The sequence below is a fragment of the Pezoporus flaviventris genome, unplaced genomic scaffold, assembly GCF_033815535.1.
Source record: "Pezoporus flaviventris isolate CSIRO_AGI_PZ_B2104156 unplaced genomic scaffold, CSIRO_AGI_Pfla_v1 ptg000129l, whole genome shotgun sequence".
NCBI classification, from domain to species: Eukaryota; Metazoa; Chordata; class Aves; order Psittaciformes; family Psittacidae; genus Pezoporus; species Pezoporus flaviventris.
Window position 1 is genome coordinate 1,787,501 of NW_026892677.1, and position 22,976 is coordinate 1,810,476.

General features: G+C 41.0%; 1 protein-coding gene across 6 annotated transcripts in view; it reads left to right on the plus strand.

The window, feature by feature from the left end:
* Positions 1–10,744, plus strand: part of EBF3 (EBF transcription factor 3) — a 121,296-nt gene extending 110,552 nt beyond the window's left edge. For 3 of the 6 annotated variants that reach the window (XM_061478677.1, XM_061478679.1, XM_061478681.1), the window contains exons 14-17: positions 268–445; positions 1,649–1,834; positions 2,260–2,457; positions 9,527–10,744. In XM_061478677.1, the coding sequence (XP_061334661.1) occupies positions 268–445; positions 1,649–1,834; positions 2,260–2,457; positions 9,527–9,558 (594 nt within the window). In that variant the 3' untranslated portion in view covers positions 9,559–10,744. Of the gene's footprint in view, positions 1–267; positions 446–1,645; positions 1,835–2,259; positions 2,458–3,153; positions 3,319–9,526 lie in introns of all 6 variants that reach the window. The other 3 variants (XM_061478678.1, XM_061478680.1, XR_009747666.1) reach the window with 2 other exon arrangements.
* The last annotated feature ends 12,232 nt before the right edge of the window (positions 10,745–22,976 follow it).

A 22,976-nucleotide genomic window follows, 5' to 3' on the forward strand; every position in this document is an offset into this window, starting at 1 on the left:
TTACTGTTTTCACATGACTTGCAGCACTAAACTGTAATCTTATGTTAATTTCTTTATTTCTTTATACTTACCGTGTTGACATGAAACTGCAAAGTGCTCCGGTACGTAAGAAGGAGAACAGAAGGTGTAGCTGCAACAAGCAGCAAAACCCCCACCCTCCCTATAATTTCCCATCAATCTGTGGATCGTTAACGTTACTGCCATATTGCAATATCCCAAATATTGGAATATTTGTGCAAATTATCCTCTGTTTTTTTATCCTTGCAGGAAATCATCCTGAAACGAGCAGCTGACATTGCTGAGGCGTTATACAGCGTGCCACGCAACCACAACCAGATCCCCACTCTAGCCAACACTCCCGCTCACACCGGCATGATGGGAGTCAACTCCTTCAGCAGCCAGCTCGCAGTGAATGTGTCCGAAACCTCGCAAGCCAACGACCAAGGTAGGTGGCATTTCAAGAGTTAATCATGTTCTTGCCTGCTTTTGGCCAGTCCCTATTAATCCGAGCTGGTGTCACTGCTGCGCTCTACCTCTTTTTCTCCCTGTAGTCGTATGTCTAGTTGTGTAATGAAATGCCGCCTTTAACTTTCTCGTAATATCTAATTCTTCCTGTTCTTTCGTTTACTGTTATCATAAAGCATCTCCAGCGGAAAAAAAAAACAACAAACAGTGTAGAAAGCTCTTTATTATTCACAGTAAATATGCAAAGTGTGTGTTATTTTAGAGAACAATTATGTCTCGGTATCTCCACCTGCTTTTGGAATATTTACACAGATAAATCTAATTTGATGTCTGTGATTTTAGAATACTTTGTTTATAGGCACGTGTGACATATATGTTACTAATAAAAGTAATAGTTGATTTAATTTACCTGTTGTAATTGAAAATGCATGTGGCATATTGCATTTAAAATTAATTTTGATACTAATGAAAGGAGGGAAACAGGATTATTAGCTCTGCTCAAACCCGTATTTTTTTTTGCTTGCAACATAATTATCAAATTGATTGCTCAGATAGGAACAAATTGTTGTTTAAAATCCTGATTCTGCTATGTTTCCTCTTCTAAAAAGATTGTCTTTTAATGCATTTCCAAGCTAATAAGCCTTATAAAATTCTGAACTTGATCTTGAATTAGTTTTCACTGATGGCTACACCTTACGCAAGTACGAGCCTGCTGTTAGTATAAAAATATCAATCATAAAATGAAGACCCCAAAACAGCCTTTTAAAGTAAATCAATGCAACAAAAAAAGTTTTTCTTGTCAGCTCTGGCATTTGAAGGCCTGGAGAGGCTGAAAGTTCATTCAGTGTGTTGGTACAAAGCAGGACTTGAGCCTGTTGATAATTGCTCCTAAAGACAAACGTGAAGGCACCTGACACAGCTGGATCGAAGAGAGCTTTTGTTGGCTGTCTGTGCTAAGAGGAGAGACAACATAGAGTGCTCGCAGATGATTTAAGTAGGGTTGGCGTGATAAGGTTATCTCAAACTGCAAGAGTTGATAGGGCAGTAAGAGACAACTTAGAGCAAAGCTGTGCAATCAATTAAAACTGTGTAATATATGCTGCATGAGGAAACCCCCCAGCCCTAAGTCTATATTATAAAATAACATGATCTTTTTGGGGTGGGGGGGTTTCTAACACAGTAGGTTACAGTCGCAACACAAGCAGTGTTTCCCCGCGAGGATATGTTCCCAGCAGTACTCCTCAGCAGTCCAATTACAACACAGTCAGCAATAGCATGAATGGATATGGCAATGCCGGCATGCCCAATCTAGGTGTACCAGGTTCCCCTGGATTTCTTAATGGCTCCTCAGCTAACTCTCCTTATGGCAGTAAGTGTCTATTTTTGGTAACACATCATCATATAGATTCATATTTACTACAAAAATCAAATACTTGCATTGTTTTGATTTCCTCTATTGTGAGCTACTGGATAAAAGGAGGGGTGACTCTGGAGGCTGGACGTAAAAATGACTATAATAAATTGATCTGTTTGTGCCATAATACAATCTCAGATAGAGAAAAAAAGACAAAATTGGACTGCACAATTTGTAAGAAAAGTCCAACACAAAAGAGTTTGCCTGTTATCCAGAGAGTGGCCAAGCCAAGGCATTTCATTTTTTTTCTTTTATATATATTTTTTTATAATATATATATACCTATATATATTTTAAGAGGCAAGGCCCTATCACTCTCTTTTTCCGTGTTTGCCGTGAAAACCTCAATCTGAGTCCTGATTATTTTTGCTTTATTGCAGTAGTGCCGTCAAGCCCTACCATGGCAGCCTCTTCGGTCACCCTCCCTTCAAACTGTAGCAGTACACACGGCATTTTCTCATTCTCACCTGCCAATGTCATCTCTGCAGTGAAACAAAAGAGCGCCTTTGCTCCCGTTGTCAGGCCCCAAGCCTCTCCTCCACCATCTTGCACCAGTGCAAATGGAAATGGACTTCAAGGTGAGCTGGATCTCTCTCAATTTCCTGTGTATTGCTTTTTTTGGTGCATACACTCGAGCCTTGATCAGTTTATTTTGGAGAAAGGTACCTGGCTATTTTTGGTTCTTTAGGTTTCTGGTGCTCTGGTAGTGATGCAAAAGCAGGAGAAGAAGTAGGGTAGTGGGAATGGTATACTGAGATTTTAAGCAAATCTTAGTTCGTTTTTAATACTTACATTAGAAGAAACACTGGTTGATTTTGTGGCATTTTCCCTTAGGAATTTGTGCCTTAAATTTTAAAGTAAGTTTGTATCTCCTTAGAAGTTTCATGTATGTTATCAGAACACATTTCTATGGATGCTTAAAACCAGCAGCATTCCAGTGTGCCGTGATGTGATTTCCTCATTTCATATTGGATGCAACAGTTGCTTTAATATATGTCAAATTAGTACGAATCAGGTTAAGCTCTTACTTGGTGAACTGTAAATCAGGTTAAGCTCTTACTTGGTGAACTAACCTTCCCTTGGACTAGCCAGCCCCTTGTGCAGTGAGTTTGCATGCTCTGTTGGTCCCAACTCATTCTTATTGTGGTGTTTGAGGGGTTACTCCCCTAAATGAGCAACTAAATATTTTAATTAAGGCAGGCAATTTTAAGCTTCTGCGTTTTTTACTCGGTGTGATTTGGTGTGGGTAGTGTAATGAACCATTTGTAAATCAGTTGCAGAATTCCCGTGGTCACCTGCTGGGAGTGGGGCAGGAGGAAGTGCGATACAGTATACGTTTGGTGGAAGAATAAAAATATGAACAAAGAAGCCTTCCTTTTTATGGCATATTTTAACATTTAGAAGATAATGCTGTCAGATGCATTAGAGCCCTGGAAAAGGTTTGTTTGCCTCTGTTTTACAAATCTTCAGCCTCGGTGCACAGGGCAGTAAACTGAAGCACTTCAAATCCCATTGATACCAGAAAGGGTTGTGGACACTCTTACCCTGGAGTCAAGTCCCTCCTCTTGACTTTCTTAGTTAAGATGTAAGGTAGCTCAGTGTCATTTATTCTTTGTATTACCACAATATCTCTAATACCATGAGCACTCACAGGCAAACAGATAAAGACGGATATCTTGATTTGCTAAACTAATTCTGGACATCTGCATTTTGTGGTATCCAATTTAAGGCACTTTGGAGAGATGTGATCCCACAGAATTGCTTGTCCACCCAAAATCCAGGCCATTTGAGACCAGCATCTCAAAAGCTGTATCTTGTTATTAAGTCCATGGCCCAAAGAAGCACCTGAGAGCTTATTGTGCACTCAGGTCAGTGAGGGGCAGAGCATCCAGCTACAGAAATCTTACAGTAAGAGGGAAGTTAAAGAAAAGAATAATTAGATGAACATTTTTTGTCATTGCATAGACCTTTAGTGAAGGCTTTACTATGTTACTTTAAGCAGAAAACTAAACTATTGCTTATACCTAGAAAAGGAATAAGCAATACTCTTAGAAAAGATTATAAATTTATAAAAATATGCAATGTTTTATTTTCTTCTTTTAATAAAAAGACATTAGTATAAAAATTAAATACTGAAATAAAATACAAAATTTAAAGTAAATAAAGTAATATTAACTCTTAACAATAAAAATCGAAACACATGGCTTAAATCTGAGGCAGCTATTCTGTAGCAGGAATTTTTATATATTTATATATTTTAATATCCTCACTAACCTGTTGATATTGATTTACTCTGAAAAATAAGACTGTTTCAAGATCTAAGTGAAAATGATCTGAATTTCTGTAATTTCAGTATGTAAAGAAAGGGCTTCCCATCACATAGTCAAGCTTTCAGGTGCTTAAAAGGTCTGGATTGCTGCAAAGTGGGGTTTTCGGAAGAACTGGGCAGGCCAAATGCTTGCACTGAGCACCCAATCTCCCTTGGCACTTCCCCAGGGCCTCAGTAACCATCCATCTCCACCCTCAGGGATAAAATGCTTTTTGTACAAATGCCCAGTAGACGACTTTGAATCAACTAATGCTGATTTTCCTAAATAGGTCGTGAAGTTAGCTGTTAGGCTGAGGACCAGCCCAGCTTTGGACTAAGCTTTTTACATGCTCAGACAGCCCAGTGAAGGTCTAATGGTCCCTTCAACTCTGATTTTAAGATGCTGTAATCCATTTGTCATCCCTAACGAAGTCTAGCATCCCGTGGGTGCTGCTATAGCTCCAGGTTAGATGCCCCTGGGACCTGCACTACTCCCTCACCAGGCTGTCTGTACCCTGCAAACACTCAGACCTTCTGAAACACATGCATCCAGATGTAGGGATGTGCAAAAGTGGTGGGTTTCGGTTCAGCAGCCAAACTGAAAATAAATAGAAGTGTTAAACATTAATAGATAAATATAAATTGTTATGTTTTCCTCACCTATCTAAAGGAACTAAACCAAATCATTCTGTATTGAACAAAATGACCCAGAGAAATAGCAAGAACATCTTTCTAGTCTGGTAGTTAAAGCACTGAGTGCCAGGGTTGTGACACAAAGTTGAATTATTCATGCAAAGTAGCGCAGCACATCATGAGATGATGCTCCACATTGTGAGAGGGTACTTTGGCAAAGGGTAAAATATGGGGGTGCAGGTTCCCTTGGGCTGAGGAGAAAATCAAACCACATCTGACATACCTGCGGTGAGTTCCTTTAGCATCATAGCAGACAGCCACCATCATTATATCCAGCTAGAGCCATTGAATTAATTCAGACCAAACCCATGAAAGGCTTCAGGTTGACAATGTTTCCGTCAGCTTGTCCTCACCTATCTCAACCAATGCCTGGAACTGAAATACAGCCAGAACTGAGTGGCAAGACAGGGATGAATTTCATAGAATCACAGACAAGAACTGGGTTGAAGGGACCCCAAAGCTCATTCAGTTCCAACCCCTGCCACAGGCAGGGACCCCTTCCACTAGAGCAGCTTGCTCCAAGCCCCTGTGTCCAACCTGGCCTTGAGCACTGCCAGGGATGGGGCAGCCACAGCTTCTCTGGGCACCCTGTGCCAATGTCTCATCACTGTTGTTTATGCTGTGTTTCACCCGTACAGTTATTTAGGAGTTTCTGCTTCCTTTTTCCTATTTTCTTAGTCATTTTTTAACACTGACCCCTTTTTAAAGTTTAATTACTTGCTTTCTGAGCTGTACAAGCAGCTTGAGAGTTTTTTGCTCAGCCCATTTTCTACCTTAAATTAAAATCTGGAATTCAAGAGCTGCAGTCCAAAGCAGCCAAAGTTTTTCAGTGATCTTCAAGTGTGCAAACTCATTATACAGCAGGATGTGATGGAGCTGAGTGACAGCTGAGGAGCTTGCACTGTTAGGAATAGTCACATACATTCAGACAAGCTAAGACAGAAGGAAGAGCTGGTGGTCACTGTGGTTGTACCTAAGGTAAATCCTGCAGTTTATGAATCTGGATAGGAAAGGATGACATGCTTTTTTAACCACAGCACAGAATATCCTCCCTCTCATTGCTGGTTGTGTTACCTTTCCCCACATACGCTCTGTTCTGAGATAACAACTAGATAGGCGTTTTTCAGGGAAGCTGGTGGACCCTGCTATGACAAGGCATCACATACCAACATGATGGGGCTGGGCAGCCCCGTTTTTCCTATGAAGGTTTGTTATCACTGTGCAGTCAGTCAGATGAAAGCATGGCCAAACCCAACATGTGACAGCTCTGCAGACACAAGTAGTCTTTTTACAGGGGTTAATCACACTGATCCTTGCTGGGGAAACCATGGTAGGATTTGTCTGTATTTGGAAAAATGCTGTTCTTGGTACTTCTAAAATAGAGAGAAAGCAGGAGCAGAACTACAAAAGTCCATCTGGACCTCAGTTGGACTGTTTCTTCTCCTAACATAGTTTAAAAAAGAGATTGAGGTGATAGGACTTATGGCTTGTCATAACATCACCCTAAGCATCAGGACCACCTAAGCCCACCACTCCAGAAGCAAGATCTTGCTGCTAGTAAGCATGTCCTCAAAAAGCCATTCTGCATTTTAGGACTACCAAAGTATGAGCATAGAGAGGTCTATAGCCAACAGGGGGATTCACTTTTGTTCTAAAGAGATCCAAGACAGGAGTTATGAAGAAAAAGAATAAAAGAGAAATCTCAGACAGGTCAGGGTGCAGGCAATGCCAGCCAGAGCTAACATGGTCTTTCTTGATGTGCCTGTGTGCCACCCACCAGCTGCGCATCCATCCTCAGCCAACTGATAACCTCATTAGGATCAAAACTTGGAAGCTTTATCTCGCAGAGGAGATACCTCACTCTGTCATAGAATCATAGAATGGTTTGGGTTGGAAGGGACCTTAAATCTCATCCAGTTCCACCCCCCTGACACAGGAAGGGACACCTTCTACTAGAGCAGGTTACTCCAATCCCTATCCCATTTTGTCCTCCTGTATGTCTACAAAAGGAGGCCTTTGGGCCTTATCCAAAAAGCCACGTTCTTTTTAACTCTGTATGACTTCCATTTCATAGTCTATGACCACAAAGTGAAGTGCTTCCATTTTTGTTTAAGAGCAGGATGCTAGGGTACGGGTTCCTTAGAGCAAAGGGCTTTTTCCTGTTTAAAACAATGGACACTTGAAGTATAAAAAAATGTTTTTAGTGAGAAAGTGCTGGCTTGCTGCAAAGTTGCAACTACAAGGTGTGCTCAAACTTGGTTTTCAATTGTAATTTACTTTCTATAGATTGTGAAAGATATTGCTCTCTGGTTAAGCTTTATGACTCTAATACAGAGCAAAAGGTTCTCGATATTCCTTTAAAATTGCATCCTGCTTAATTTTCTGCTCTTCCCTTGGATGAAACTATTACAATTATTATTAAAAAACTAGCCACCCCATTTTTCTTTAGAAGGCATTTGGTATCAGTTTGCACAGCAGGAATTCACAGCTGTCAAATGTTGCTGCTAAAATATATAGTGAAAGAGATGTTTGGAGCACCAGTTTTGCACCCCCCTCCCATTGTGCCACAGATAGAATTCAACAAAAAATGACTAAATTGCTTAAATTAAAGAATTCAGACTTTCCCACCCCCCACCCATAAAAGCAAGCTGCAGACAATATAAATATCCACACAGCAGAAGCAAAACATGAGATTAAGATAAATGTGTGATTAAGATGTGCAGGGTCTCAGTACCAAGTAATGATGTGCTATTTATGAAGGTATTTATACAGCCTCTGGAAGAAAAATCTGGGTTGTTTTCCTGCTAAGTTGCTCTTTGAAGAAGCAAATGTCTGGATCAGACCTGGACTTTAGCACTTTGCTGGCAGAACATGTCTTGAGCCGGCTCTGACAAATGGACCTCATGTCTCACCTTGACATAGAATGCAATGCCCGATCCCTGCTGAACATAACCCAGAAAAGATAACCCTGTATTTGGGTTGACTTGTGGTGATCTTGACATCCAGGGCAGCTGATGGTTGTATTGCAGCATAACGGCACCTCAAAATGATCTTCCATGGCCCTTCGATCAGGTGCACCCCATGTAACTCAACCTGTCTGGGGATGCCCGATGTGGTGTAAACTCACAGGAGTCAACCAAGAGAGCACTTGGTTCAGCAAGTCTAACCACAGAGCTAGGTCATCTGCTGGCCCAGGCTAATGTAGCGTGGAGTGGAGGAGATGCAGGGGAAATATGATAAGGAAACAAAATGTTTTGGATTGAAAGGTTCTCTGCTAATATATGCACTGTTCTCCAGTTAAGTTTTGTAACTTCTATCACTATTTAGGTTTAAAACATGCAGCATTATAAACTATGCAAAATTGTAACTTCCATTTCAATTTTGACATATTTCACAAAATCACAGAATCCCAGACTGGTTTATATTGGAACGGACTTCAAAGCTCATCCAATTCCAATGCCCTGCCACAGGCAGGAGCACCTTCCACTAGATAGCTCCATGTTCCTCTTGTGCTGTTGCCCCAGAGCTGGATCAGGACTGCAGGGGGGAAGGGGGGGGGTCCCCAGAGCATGGCAGAGGGGCAGGATCCCCTCCCTCAACCTCCTGCTCACAATCTGGGGGTGCAGCCCAGCACATGGCAGGTTCCAGGCTCAAGCGCACACTGAACCTGGGTCACGGGGAGCATCTCATTGACTAACACCCCAAGTCCTCAGGGCTGATCTCAATGAGTATGCAATACATCTTATTGGGGAAGAAAGTAGAATAATTGGAAACTAACCTGTTTCAAGAGCACCATTTGACATGTTTTAGAGGAGACAGTCCCATACATAATTCCCTTGGCATAAGCTCACACAGCTGCCTACAGCATCTGGGGCACCTGAGCACTTGAAGCAATCCTGGTGGCTGCCGTAGGAGGTTGTGTGACGTATGGAATGTGTACATACCCAGCTCTTCCAAACCGTAAAGCTGCAACAGCGAATCTGAAATAAATTAATATCGTTGAAATTAATGAACTGAGAAATTGAAGTTCACATCACTACACGAACAAATTTATTAATATCTGCTGTACATAAATTAAGGAGAAATATCATGGCAAAAATTAAACAACACTAAAATTAAAGACTGTCTAAATTAAGTTTCTACCAAAGAGTTAACTAGGAAAAAAGCTGTATTTGTTGGCATCTCAGTCTTTATCTGTTTAACAAACCAGGAGGTGGCTGATCAGGGGTATTAATCTCATGGCTTTTTATGGTGCTTGACCTCCAGAGTTGATAGTGGGTGTAGGGTGTTTGGCTTTGGTTTTAGAGAGCCCTTGACTTGCTCAGCCCTCTGTCACCACAAGTACAATTGTGGAAATGGGAGGTTTTCCACCTGGATGCTGGGTCATGAAGTGGTGGCTGGTGTTGGCATGCTCTGTGCACCAAAACCCACTCCATGAAGCCCTTATGGAGCATTTCACTGGGAGAAGCACGTGTCCATGGCCCCCTGGTCAGAGGATGCCGTGGCATGGTGTGGAGGTACCCAGGTCTGCATCCGCCCGCCCCATCCCGCTCCCAGTGCTGAGCATCGCGATTGCTTTGAACCCAATATGCCTTTACACAAGCGTGTTAATAACAGCTCATTTTTCTCTTCTCTTTTTCTTTTAGCTATGTCTGGGCTTGTAGTCCCGCCAATGTAAAGTCACTTTTGTTTACCTACCGTAGCACCAAGCTTCAGAGGATGAGCTTAGGGGACAAGTTTAGTATATTAAGACATGCTGATGGAAACAGTATCTTCACACAGAATCAGCAGCAAATGGAAATGCTACAAAAAAAAAAAACAACAAAAAAACAAAAAAAAAACCCCACCAACAACCCACAAAATAAAAAAAAAAAGACTTTGTTTAAAGATTTTATTTAAACTATTAAGAATCTACATGCAAACAACCTACTTCTTCATGAACAATTCCATTTTATTGACTGAATTTTTCTCATATTTTCACATTTCTCAGTCCTGAAGAATAAGGAAAAAGCGACGCCTATTTTGTATAAAGTTTCTGATTACGTCTTGGCTATGTCTAGTACTTGCTATGTGTTGGGAGAAACTTTGTGGATGCACCATTTTGATTATCATGAAACACTGATGAAAAATGCCTCCGAACATTTTTCTGTACTCATAACTAGATTCACAATGGTTGTGTATCTCTATAATGTGAAATATTTTTTTGTGGTGGAATAAAAAACAAAAACACAAAAAGGGGGCCAAGGAGGTTATGAGCCATCAAACTGGAAAAAAAAATGTTAAAAAAAAGCAAAAAAAAAAAAAAAAGGGATAAATATATGATTAGGAAAATAAAACCACGACAACCGGGGAGCGGGGTGGGCGCGGGAGGGTTTCTCGTTGCTTAACTTCATCTTAATGAAATGGAACTTTGTAACTTATTGTAGTTAGAAATTGTAACTTTGATATTGAATTCTCTTGCCTTCAACAAGCACACTGACAGAGAAAGGAATTGCTACTGTCTGTTGGTTAAACAAAAAGAGACAAAAATATACTTCCACTGCTAGAGCTTCCTGTTAAGCAAGTGTGATCTGCAACATTTTTTCAACTTTTGCTAGCACTGTATACTATTGCATTCTTAGGCTACTGTGAAGTCTATGTTTCTTGTACCAGAAAATTGTCCTTTTGACTTCTAGATCCTTCTCCCCTAATGTGTTTTGTATGTGGTTATAAAATTGTAGACTTTTGTGATTTTGCCAAAGTTGTAGCTAAATATTTATACACTTGTCTTGACTTTTTTTCAGATCCACTTCAAAACCTTTAGAAAAGCAGATTTTATTCCTTATGAAAGCCTGTAAGGAATAAAATAGTCTTATTCATCGCAACACTTTCTTTCACATAAACACTTGCAGTCACTTAGGGACTTTATTTTGTAACATATCAACTATAAATATTGTATTTATCTTTGAAATTTTGTATATTGCTTTTCATCATTTGGGTTTTGTTTTTGTTTTTTTTTTTCTTTTTTTCCTTGGATGTCTTGGTTTTTGTCATGGCCTGGTATTGTGATGCTGAGAATAGCATTAAGCCAAGAACCGTTGCCTTCATGCTTTTCTTTAAATCGGTGTCCGTCCATTTCATTTGTACTTCAGGAAGTTGCTATAATTTAGACTTTCCATAATTTCCTTTTTTTTTTTTATTATTTTTGAGGAAAAGTCAAATTCATCCTTTATTTTTATATTATTTTTAAGTTATCAGAACAAATACTTTTTGAAAAAAAAAAAGTCGTTCGTTGTATAGTCAAATCCAAATCGTGCCACATGGCTGTAATGAATACTAGTAGAATATGTGCATGTGATACAGCCACAGAAAAGATGAATCTATTTTGTGGTTGCATTTTTATTTTTGTTTTCTTCTTTTTTTCCCCCCCCCCTTTTTAAAATTTTTTTAGGGTTTTGTTTTTTGTTTTGTTTTGTTTTGTTTTGTTTTGTTTTGTTTTTTTCCCCTAAAAAAAGGTTGTAAAACGTCATTTTTAGCTGCCACCCATGACTTTGCCACATAGCTGAACTGTGTTTACTGGAAAAAAATTCAGAGGCCTAAAGTTTAAAATAAATTCACTTCTGACGTTTTAATTAAAAATGTTTGCCACATTAACTTCTCTGATGCCTTAAAAGTGAACTTCTTTGCAGAACTTTTTTTGTGCTGGTTGATCACAGGCTTACACCACAAGTGTTAATACTACTTCATTTGGATGAGTTCTGGTGTAAAACAAAAAGAAGCACAAACCTGGTGTACAATTCTGTCACTCCTTGATGTGTCTCTTTTCTGCTGCACTCTGCAGTCCCCCAAACCCTGCACTGTTTAAAACAGACAAAAGGTTTCCTGGGAAATCAATCGGGATCATGCACAATTTTTAAATGGTTGGGGTTTATTTAGGTTTATTAGGTTTTTTTATGGAATTTTTTTGTAACAGACCCACAGGTGACTGTACTTTTTAAACTGGAATGACCTCCGTCATGTATCGTGGCTGTTGGTGCCAAATCCATAGAGAGAAACGTGGAGTTTTGTTTTTCCTTTCTTTTTGTTTTTCCTTTGCACTAAATGGTTTGCAAATGCAGCACTGCAAAACATGCTGCAAACTGCAGCAGAATTAAAGTTTGAACCAAAAAGGAGGGATCATTTTTGAATTCTTTTTATGTTAATTTCTGGGCAAATATGCACATTTTAGCATAGCGTTTATGGAAGGGTTGACAAGAACGATACAGCAAATCCCAGCTGAGGAATGCCGCGCGCATTTCCTGTGTGATAACTATAAGGCTTAGCTAAGTGGGAAAGCCTGAGAAGTCACTTTGGAACTGAATTGCCTCCGTTATATTTTGTCTAAGTAAGGTTTTTTGCTCTACAGAAGAGGTCACTTGTACATGTTAAGAAAGTCTGCAAGTTTCTTCATAACTGCAATCTGTTTGTGTTTTAGATTACTTAGTCAATGCACTCATCGCTTCATTGTCTCCAGACGGAAAGCTTCACTAAATGGTAGATTTTACTGTTAAAGACCCTACAATAAGATTGTTTTATCTGTACATTTTTTTCATATATTTAACTGTATAAAAAAATGTTCATTTTACACAATATTTAATTAAAGTATTTCTTGTCTGTGAATTTCATTTTTTAGTAATTTTATCTGGTTTGATTATTAAAAAAAGTGACTAAACACAAAACAAAAGAATGCAACACTGGGGGTTTCATTTCTAAACATCAGAATGCGAAGCTACATCTTGGTTCAGCAAAAGCACAGCCCTTTATATGTGGGTTTATGCATCCTGAAGATGATGAGGAAGGAGACCGCTGTTCTGGAACTCAGCAATGACTTGTTGCTCAGCCTCGGGGAAGTATTTAACCAAACTGTGCTTCAGCCACCCTTTTGGTAATGTGAAGGTAACATTAATTTTTATTTTTATTTTTCTTCTATTTTCATATCATATTGTAAAAGTCTGTAAACAGGAAAAGGTATTTTAAACATAGCACAACCCAAATTTTCCATGCAGCGGTTTGACACCGAAGGTCGACAAATGTGTCTTTCAAGGCTGATAAGGAAGCAAATGCTTTTGTTAATTATAAGACTGAACACAAACATTTCGTCCCCTACATTGCAGTATGTATGATGTACATATAATGTACTTGACATACACTGGGCTGGGGATGACTTGGCCTCCTAGTCAAAGGGTGCTCCTGTGGGAGACAGTTCCAAAGCTAAGCCTGAAGTACAGGTCTGAGTTCTTTACTCCAGATGCCACGTGTGTGACCACACTGAAGAAGGGTATTTGTACAGTAATATGGGTCTGGCTCCGTGCACAGCAGTCATAGCAACAGCAGCACCTATGCTGGTAAGGCTGGGAGTTTGTTATGTGAGTTTTTATCCTGCCATTAATCACAGGGCTGCTGACAACTTTGAGAGGGCACTGAGAAACTCTGAGTTCCAAAGTAAATGTATGTGCTTGTGCATGTGTCTATACTGTCCAGTGACATGCTGTATGCTGGACTCTTTCCTTCATCACCCTGTGTTTCAGCAGTTAAGTGATGGAGTGTGATGAGGAGGTGCAGCTTACTGTAGCCACAATTTACAAAGCAGGAAAACCAGGATATTTAACTATGTTTCCTTTCTTCTCCAGTATTTCCATAATTTTTATGTATGATGAAAACAAATGTTAAAAGTAGAGAGCACTTAGAATTATTATTGTTATTATTACTGTGTATTGAAAATTGTTCCACTTCTTTGAGTGTGTATCTATGTATCATGTTTAAACAGTGGCATAATCAGACGCATCCCCCTAAAAAATATGATGGTTTTTAGGGATGAAAGTCTGTGTGATGCCTGCTGGCGTTTCTCTTTTAGGTTTATTTCAAAGGCTTGAATAATGAGCCTCTAAATGGTTTGTCTAACTTCCAATGCAAAGGAAATACAAAAGGAGGAAACCCATAGATTTTGTGCTAGGAACACCACGTCCTAGAGCAATCCACCACCTATGACACATCCCTATCTGTAACTTGGTAATAGCCCTGGTGAGAAAATATGTTGTGTCAGCTACAGTGAGTTTAGGCATAGGAAGATGATAAAAATTCCTTAATCAAAGCGAAGGAACAAAATCCCTAAAAGTATATGCCAATTATTGCAGAGCAGCTTTTAAAAGTCTTTCAAGCTTTTAAAGATTATTCAAAGCACTTGAAATAGGCTTCAATCTAATGCCTCATTTCATTGCATTAAACAGCCTAGTTAATAAAGAATCAATATATTCAAAGGGCAAGGTTATCTTTTGTCTATAAGGGGTGGTGTCATTCTGAACCTTTTATAGTTCAAATGCTGAAAAAGACCTCATGAAATCCATACTCATCAAGTGGGTCAACTAGAGCAATAAAGAGGCCTCTCAAAGAATGGCTCCACTCCTTTAAAACAACTATAAGTCTTATCTCCCCACATAGTCCTCGCCAGGCTCCGCCAGAAAACGTCAATTTCTCATCAAGACAAGAGCCCCAATGATAATTTTTTCCTAGAGAATACACACAATTAGGAGAATGCAGAAAGGCTCCATCAGTGATTTGTAGCTTATTATGTCACCAGCAAGCTGCGATCTGCCACTAAGCAGATAATAAGGGCTGTTGATAACTGAAGTGTCAATACACCAAAGGATGAGTTTTGAATGTGAGCCCTTGTGCCTTTTTTCCCCCCTCCTCGTGCAGATCGTGGGGCCGATAATGGTGCATCTGCCAACCGACACCGCCTGTTGGACCTCACAATTAATGCCGTGAATAAATAGCACAAAGGAGTTGAGATTCTTTATACTCTTTGAGACAATTCCCTGTTTTACCCTTCAAGGAGTTCTTTTATGTTCGAATAAGGTTGCTTTTAATGAAATTTAAACTCATCAGAGGAAATCAAAACCCTCAAATCAGATTACAAATTGATTTTTTTTTCTCTCTCTCTCTCTCTTGGTCACTTGTCATTATACAATGTCCTGCCCTAAGTTTTACAGGAAAAGGAAGAGAAAGCACCCAGGCTGGAGTCAGAGTATGCAAACAGTCTACAAAAGCATACAAAGGAGGAACGTTCCTGAAGTCCCACCAGTAAGAAGAACTTTTACAAAGTTGCTGTGTATCATTGACAAAGTGGTCGCTATCTTTACGCAGGTACTTCATAAAACACTAAAGCTTTAAATAAAATGAACTGTAAGAACTTTATATTGTATAAATTAAAGAATTAAACCCAAGCTCTCTCTTTTTCTCATATATAACGCTAAATTTCATTGTTACATACAAGAAATCAATACCATTTCTCAGCCCTAAGGTCAAAATTAACCGATGGAGGATTTGAGACCTCCTGGCTTTGTATCAGTGGGTGACATTGCCCATGCAGTGGAAATGAAATAGGAGGGTATATAATGATGATGTTTTGATTTCTCACACATTCAAATAAAATAACAGTTCTGTAATGGTTCTGTTGCCTCTTTATTGACTTTGTACTAGTACCGAAAGGGCATCCAATAAAAAAGGGTGCTGTGAATTGGTCACAAAATGGTACATTTTTGGTGCCCACAAAGTTTTTAGAGGATTTCAGTTGTTATGTGTCTCATTTTTTGCATTGACCTTGAGATATTAAACTGTTTGAGTAATGATTTTCAAAAGGCAGCAATGACCCCCAGAACAGGCCAAGTGGGGCGGCGAGGGGGCAAGAAAAGTATCCGAAAGCTGCTCTGCTCCAACCAGACACAAATCACAGGTTGCTTATTGTGTAAAATCTGAACCAGATCTAACTATAAGAGGGGAAACTGAGGCTGGAATTGGTTTGGGTAATGGGCCCAACAAACTTTAAAGTTGCCCTGTTTACAATGAAACAGGATGGAGACACCGATAGGAAGGTAGAGAGAAGAAAGGAGGAAGATGTAGAAAAAATTGTACAATGAAACCCAATAAAGTTGTATTTAATGATCTATTTCCCTGTCCTGTGGAGTTCTGTTGTGGGAGCAAGTGCTCAGAGAGGGTTTGGTGTCCATGGTGGCTTGCTGCCAGTGGGCAGTGTGATGCTGTGGCTGAAGTGCTGGCCTTTGGGACAATACACTGGTGGGAGGTGCTGGATCACCAGAGGTTTGCAGCAGGGGTCCCTGTATAACTGTTCTGCTGCAGTCAGCACCTTCCTCCACACCACAGCTTGGGTCCCAGAGTTAAAAAACAGAAAGAAAGAAAGACAAAGAAACGATTGCTGTGGATTTTGCTTCACAGACATGAAAGTACTTTGCAACTGTAATGAGTAGAGATAATAATAATAGTAGTACTAAGCAAACAACCTCTAATAACCCTCTCACAAGTCTGTTTGAGCAGAGCAAGAGGAGCTAGATGAGAAAAGGAAAATAAAAGCCAAAGAAAGTAGGAGCCATGCCAAAGAGTGGAAATTCATTCCACGGCACTTCTTCACCTTTCTGTTATATCAACATGTCTCATTTTAGAGCAAGTCATTAATCCAACAAACACTGCAGTAATTAAAGTATCTCTAAAGGGACTTCTAAGATTTCTCCCTGACTACTCCCTCACTTGCTTCATCCCTTAAGACACAGCCTGAATGAATTAGCAAAGTCCAAGCAGTGAGTAGGGACCAGTCAGAAGCTCTGATGGACTAAGAGGTGAAGCGAGGTGCATGGGTGAGGACCATCAACCGCAGTCTCTGTACAGATCACCTGAGCTGTATCACTCAGTGGGTTAAAGCCAGAAAGAGGTGGGCACAGGAGCAGTAGGAGCCCAAAGCAAAGTGACTTCATGGATTTAGACCCTTATTTAAACAAATAAATTCTCTGCTTGAGGAAAACACTTGAGAGTAACTTAATTTGGAAGAAATGCACGTTGCATGGCCTAAACCAGAAAGAGCAGTTGGGTACATGTTAGACCAAGACCATGGGGCATGGTATATCTCAGTATGCCCATGCTACACAGGTAGAGGAGCTTTGAACAGGCTCAGGGTTTCATTTTTTTCCTGGAAAACAGTGATCAGAAAACGTAGGCACTTTTTGAAACAAAGAATTCCTGGTTACCACCTTTTCTTCTAAGTTTTAAGGAAGCTGATGAGACATCAACTCCAAAACAAGCCTGTTGCGGTTTAAGCCCAGTCAGCCACACAGCCGCTCGCTCACTCCCCCTCCTTCCTCCTCCCCGCTCCCAGAGGGATGGGGAGGAGAATGGAAAGAACGCAACTCCCACTGGTTGAGATAAGAACAGTCCAGTAACTGAGGTATAACACAAACCACTGCTGCTACCACCAATAATAATAATGATAAGGGAAATAACAAGGGAAGAGAATACAACCGCTCACCACCCACCGACCGATACCCAGCCTGACCTTAGCTGTGATCCAACCCTTCCAGATAACTGCCCCCAGTTTATATACTGCACATGACGTGCTGTGGTATGGAATACCTCTTTGGCCAGTTTGGGTCAGGTCCTGTCTCTGCTTCCTCCCGGCTTCCCCTCCTCCCTGGCAGAGCATGAGGCTCACAAAGTCCTCGGTCAGACCGAACATTACTGAGCAGTACCTGAAACCACCGGTGTTATCAACGCTGTTCTCAGGCTGAGAGTCAAAAACACAGCGCCGCACCAGCTACTAAGAAGAAGAAAAAATGACTGCTACTGCTGAACCCAGGACAAACCCCAGAAGGTCCATGCAGCCGATGTCCTGCTCCTGCTGAGAAGAATGGGGAACTTGGTAGCCAAAGAGCTTCAATAAAACCTATGTCCTCCCATGCCTTGAAGATAAGCACCTAGATACAAAAAGCATTGGTTAAATGACCTGAGGGGAATAGGAAAGGAAGGAAGTCTGCAGAAAAGGGTAAAACAGAGTTATCAGGTGAACCGGGTGCTAGGGTGCAGACACAGAGCTTGTTCTATGTCAGGAAACAGAGTGGGTTGATGGAAACACGGTGGGGTTGAGTGTTGAGTGCTGTCTGCAGGAGGCCACAGCCCCACAGCACCTCCTTCTTCCCACAGCATCCCTGTTTGTCTTGAACTACCCCATAGTACAGATCTTCACTACTCAGCCACATTGTAGTAGAGTCAGTGAAACTGCTTGCAGAAGCAATAGAATATGCCTTTTTTTATTGAATGAGAGGGGAGATAAATAGAATAAACTTACCACTGAACTTTTTAGAAGTTGAATCAACAGACAAAATCTTCTTAAACCAGTTTAGTAAGAGAAGGATGTCAGATAAAAGGGTTTGGGTTTTCTTGAAGGGACAGACAACTTCAACTATTAATCAGAATCTGTGTTTCTCACTCAGTTCTGCTTTATTCTTGGTCCACAGTGCCATGTGTATATGGCTTGGGTACCAGGTACTTGGTTTGGTGCTTTTGCCACACTGTGTCCCACACCAAGCTGAGCTTCCAGAATGCTGCATTGCCACGGGATGCCATTTCATGGCATGGTTCCTGTTGCCCTTATGCTTCCATTGAGTGAGAAGTCAAGGCCGTTACAGTAGATCCACAAATTGAGTGACATCTGCAAGTAAAAGCTGCTCTTCTCTTCTGCAAGCGAAAGTAGATAGATCCTGGATAGGATGGAGAAGGTGCCTGGCAGGGACAGGCTTTACCCTCTTTCTGCACTGTACTTGTTTTTGTCAGCCACTGAGGTTTGAGGTAGGTGTCATGTGTCGTCAGTATGGGTGGGAGGACTTTAAGAGGCTGCTCTGCAAAAGCCTTTCAGAAAGCCCTACTATTTCTCAAAACACAAAAATAAATCTATGGTTTTTATAGGAAAAGTACTCCTAGGCCTTTTAGTTTTCAACTCTAAGCCAGTATTTACTGACTCAAGGATGCTGAAATAATGTTTCAGACCCTGTTCTACAGAGGTCTAAGCCAAGACCTCCTTGCCCACTTTAGTCCTTGCTCCATCCCCAGCTAGGGACCAGCTAAGACCCTTTTAACAGCTGAGCCCTGAGGAGAGACCTGTCCTGAGCACGGGGAAAGCACAGACTGAGCGCAGCATTTTGAAGAGACAAATGTTGTCCTGAACAACCCTCATTATGGTATTATACAAAAACATGTCCAAAATACTCTGCTTTTGATAGTTGCAAAATGCCACAGCCAAGAAACTGGAATGGCTTAAAAGGTAATAAATACATATAGTAGAGCAATTAGCCACACATTTGCATTATGGATATAAATGCAGAAATCTGCAATAAACCATTTTAAGCTTTATTTTGTATAAATGAGCCTGGCAAGCAGTTAACAGAAGTGAATCATCTGCTCTTGCCCTCCAGATGCTGCCCTCAAATAGTACAGAAATAACCCTGGGAGCACTATCAGGAGGTCATTTTTTTTTCCCAAGCTGTGTGATGGGGAGGGTAATGCCCTTTGAATGGCCTCATCTGCTATGAGCCGATAGGAGGAGATGATGGGATTTCATCGAATCACAGAATCCCAGCCTGGTTTGGTTGGAAGGGACCTCAAAGCTACTCCAGCTCCAACCCCTGCCACGGGCAGGGACACCTTCCACTAGAGCAGCTTGCTCCAAGCCCCTGTGTCCAACCTGGCCTTGAACACTGCCAGGGATGGGGCAGCCACGGCTTCTCTGGGCACCCTGTGCCAGCGCCTCAGCACCCTCACAGGGAAGAGCTTCTGCCTAAGAGCTCATCTCAGTCTCCCCTCTGGCAGGTTCAAGCCACAAGGCTTTAGAAAGTAGAAGATACTTGATGAGAGTGTTTTTAAGTGGTTGAAAGCCACAGGCTCGACACCTGGAGTTTGCTGCAGTGATAAACCTGGGGACAGTGATTTTGGCAACAGCAGAGAGTTAGGTTTTGTTAATTTTTTTCTCATTTCAATGTATTCAGGTGGTTCAGGTCAATGACTAATTCACTCAAAACTGCAAACACAACTGCGAGTTGGAAGAGAAAAAAATATGTTTTCCTCTCCCTCTTTATGAATAAAAAATAGATTTGAAAGGATAAGATCTGCTGGGTTTTAGTATCCTGAAGGACGTGATGACAGAAACAATCTATTCCACTTTTTTACTATAGCTATTAATATCTGCTTTGCATATTAACTTTAGTAACTTATTAACATCAGGAGCAGTACGTGTGTAGAGCAACATGCTCCTTCCTTCTACATCCAGTGTTTTTTGGTTGGTCTATTTAGGTGATGAAATGCATGCTGTTCTCAACACAGTGTTACTGATATCTTATTTCCATCCAAAAAGAACTTGATAACTCACATAATGAAAAAGAAATGCAACATTCAGCATTTTCATTCCTATAAAGATATAAAACATATAATCAGATTATGAAATAAAATTGCCTACATGCATGTAAATAGATTAAATAATACTGGGTATCTCCCTGATTAGCCAAAGGAAGTGCGTATTCAGTAAACCCCTTAGATTTGAGCAATAATCATTAAAATTTGTTGATAATGAGAATAATCTCTCTTTAGGCGAATAAGCAGACATTTTGGGGGAAAAGAAGTAAAAAAGATAGATCAGATAGCACATCTTCCCCTTAGTTTTAGCGAAAATCATATATGAAAGACATCCTGAACGGGTTTTACATTGCATTTTATTTAAATTTTGGGGTAAATAGACTTCTAATTTTCTCAAAAAAATTAAAAAAATCTGTCTTCTTAGTAAAGTTTCAGGCTCCTTTTCCTTTCCTTTTTCTGTTTTCCTTCCTTTTTAACCCTTTTCATCCTCCTAAAGTGAGGGTTCAGGCTAGGAGCCCAGGGCTGGGGTGGTGAGTGGTGAGATGCTGGGGAAGTGATGGCACAAGTGGTAGAATGAGGCTACAAATTCCAATGGATTCAGAAATTAAGTTTCTACAAGCCTCACTTTTTAATTTTCCCTCTCCTTTCACAGAAACCCTTTTTCCTTCACTTGACTCGTATCTTTCTAAATTGAGATTTAGCAATCACACTCCTTACACTATTAAAAACAATTGACCTATGTTGGCTTTCCCAGCAGACCCCTCCTGTTGCCTCTCCCTGTCACTGGCTCTGTTGTTTGATTTGGCAAGGAATATGGAAACGATAAAATTTGGGATCAATATAGACATTTCCCCATGTCCATCTTGGAGGAGCTGGGGCTTTTCCCCCAGAGCTGCTGTAGGAAAAAGCAACGATGGGGTACCTCAGTGGGAAATATTATGCCAGTACCAGATGATGCAAAGGAGATGCAATGATGTCATCCTTCTTTACTCTCCATATCCATAGACATGTGCAAGCATGTGTGTGCTGTAATCTGCTGCAATTTACCTCACACTGCTTTCTGGGGGGACTTTTAGCTCCATCTTTAAAAAAAAATTCAAACTTTTTAGGGGTCATGTTGTGGCAAAGCAGAGATTGGGTACTTGGTGCCCCTGGGATGATTTGGATTCAGCCTGGAATGGGGATGCTTTAAAATGACACTGTCTGGTCTCTATAAATTCATAGAACCCCAGCCTGGTTTGGTTGGAGGGCCCTTAAAGCTCCTCCAGCTCCAACCCCTGCCACGGGCAGGGACCCCTTCCACTAGAGCAGCTTGCTCCAAGCCCCTGTGGCCAACCTGGCGTTGAACACTGCCAGGGATGGGGCAGCCACAGCTTCTCTGGGCACCCTGTGCCAGCGCCTCAGCACCCTCACAGGGAAGAGCTTCTGCCTAAGAGCTCATCTCAGTCTCCCCTCGGGCAGGTTAAAGCCATTCCCCCTTGGCCTGCAGTGCTAGGGATAACCCAGCCCAGCCTGGGCTTGACTGCTTGAAAAACATGAAGTGGGTCATGCAAAGCCTCCTCAGATATCACCACGGTGAGGTATGGGCACGGCAATTAGTAAAATCAAGGTGTATTTCCTACATCATGCAGCTGGGGGCATTTTGCAACTCATTTTTGCCAGAGAAAACTTGTTATTTAATTGCCTTTGCTGCTGCTGGATCAGATTCAAAATGAGTGGGAATATCAGGTCCTGCCAGATATATTCAATCATATTACTGCTTTTTTTCCCTGACTGGATTCAGTGTGCCAGTAAGCAGTGAAGCAGTTAAATACGGACATGTGTGTGCCAGCAATGCTGTGATTTCAAAGTTAACACCCCACTAAGATGAATGAGGAAAACCTACATCTCCCTTGATGTTTCTTCCTGTCCCTGTGGTGAGTTTAAGGGGAAGATAATTCACAATGGTTTGGCCAGGTTCTAGAAGTAGGGTATTTCCTATTCAGTCTGATAAACCAATAGCAATATCTGATGCAGCCCCAAAATAAGTAGATAATAATATAAAGGACTGCTCAAGTTCATAATGATGGGTGAAGAGAGGCCACTTGAAGTGCTTCAAGAAGCTGAAGCTGATGGGGATGGTGGAGATGGGGCATGGAGGTGGCATCACACCAGCCTTGTCCCAACCGAGGGGATGGGGCAATTCCAGCTTCTGCATGCTCATGCTCAAGTAAAACTGGGCGGAGAAGGGAGACAAGATTTGTCTAAATGAGTCCAATACTGATTATGAAGTTCCTAAGAGGCAATCTAATTTGGCTATATAAAATCATAAAAGGGAAAGAATTAATTGATACTAATGAGTTATATAAGATAGCATCATAATTAATTCCTAAATAGAAAGAGGACATAGGCTGGAGCGAGGAGGGGGAAATCAGACTGGCCTATATATTGTCATAGATTACAGAGGGTATTTGAAATGAGAAACAAACTGCCAAAGTCAGAGTGGGACAGAGGTATGAAATCTTTCCCGATGCAAGTCAAAGCCTTTTCCTCATCACTGGGACAATATGGAAAGCTGGGAAGCTTCTGTAGCCCTTTCCTGCATGACATGGCCCAGGACTGACAGGAATCATGTCCCTCCTTGGTGGGATGCCCTGGCCCAACCTGCCTATTGAGGAGCAAAATGACCAGATACTTTGCTGGTTCCTAAGTTAACGACACAGATCTGACTTGATTTTTTCTCCCTAAGGAACACTGTGCCTAATCCCACAGCAATTTTGTGGTGCATTACCTTGCTGTTCCGATATTGCTGCAGCAACTCAGACAGAGAGTTTGGATGTGATATTCAGGGCAAAGCTGCTTTTTCCTACTCCATTTTGGCCCTACTTACTCCTTTGGTGCATAAATCACAGG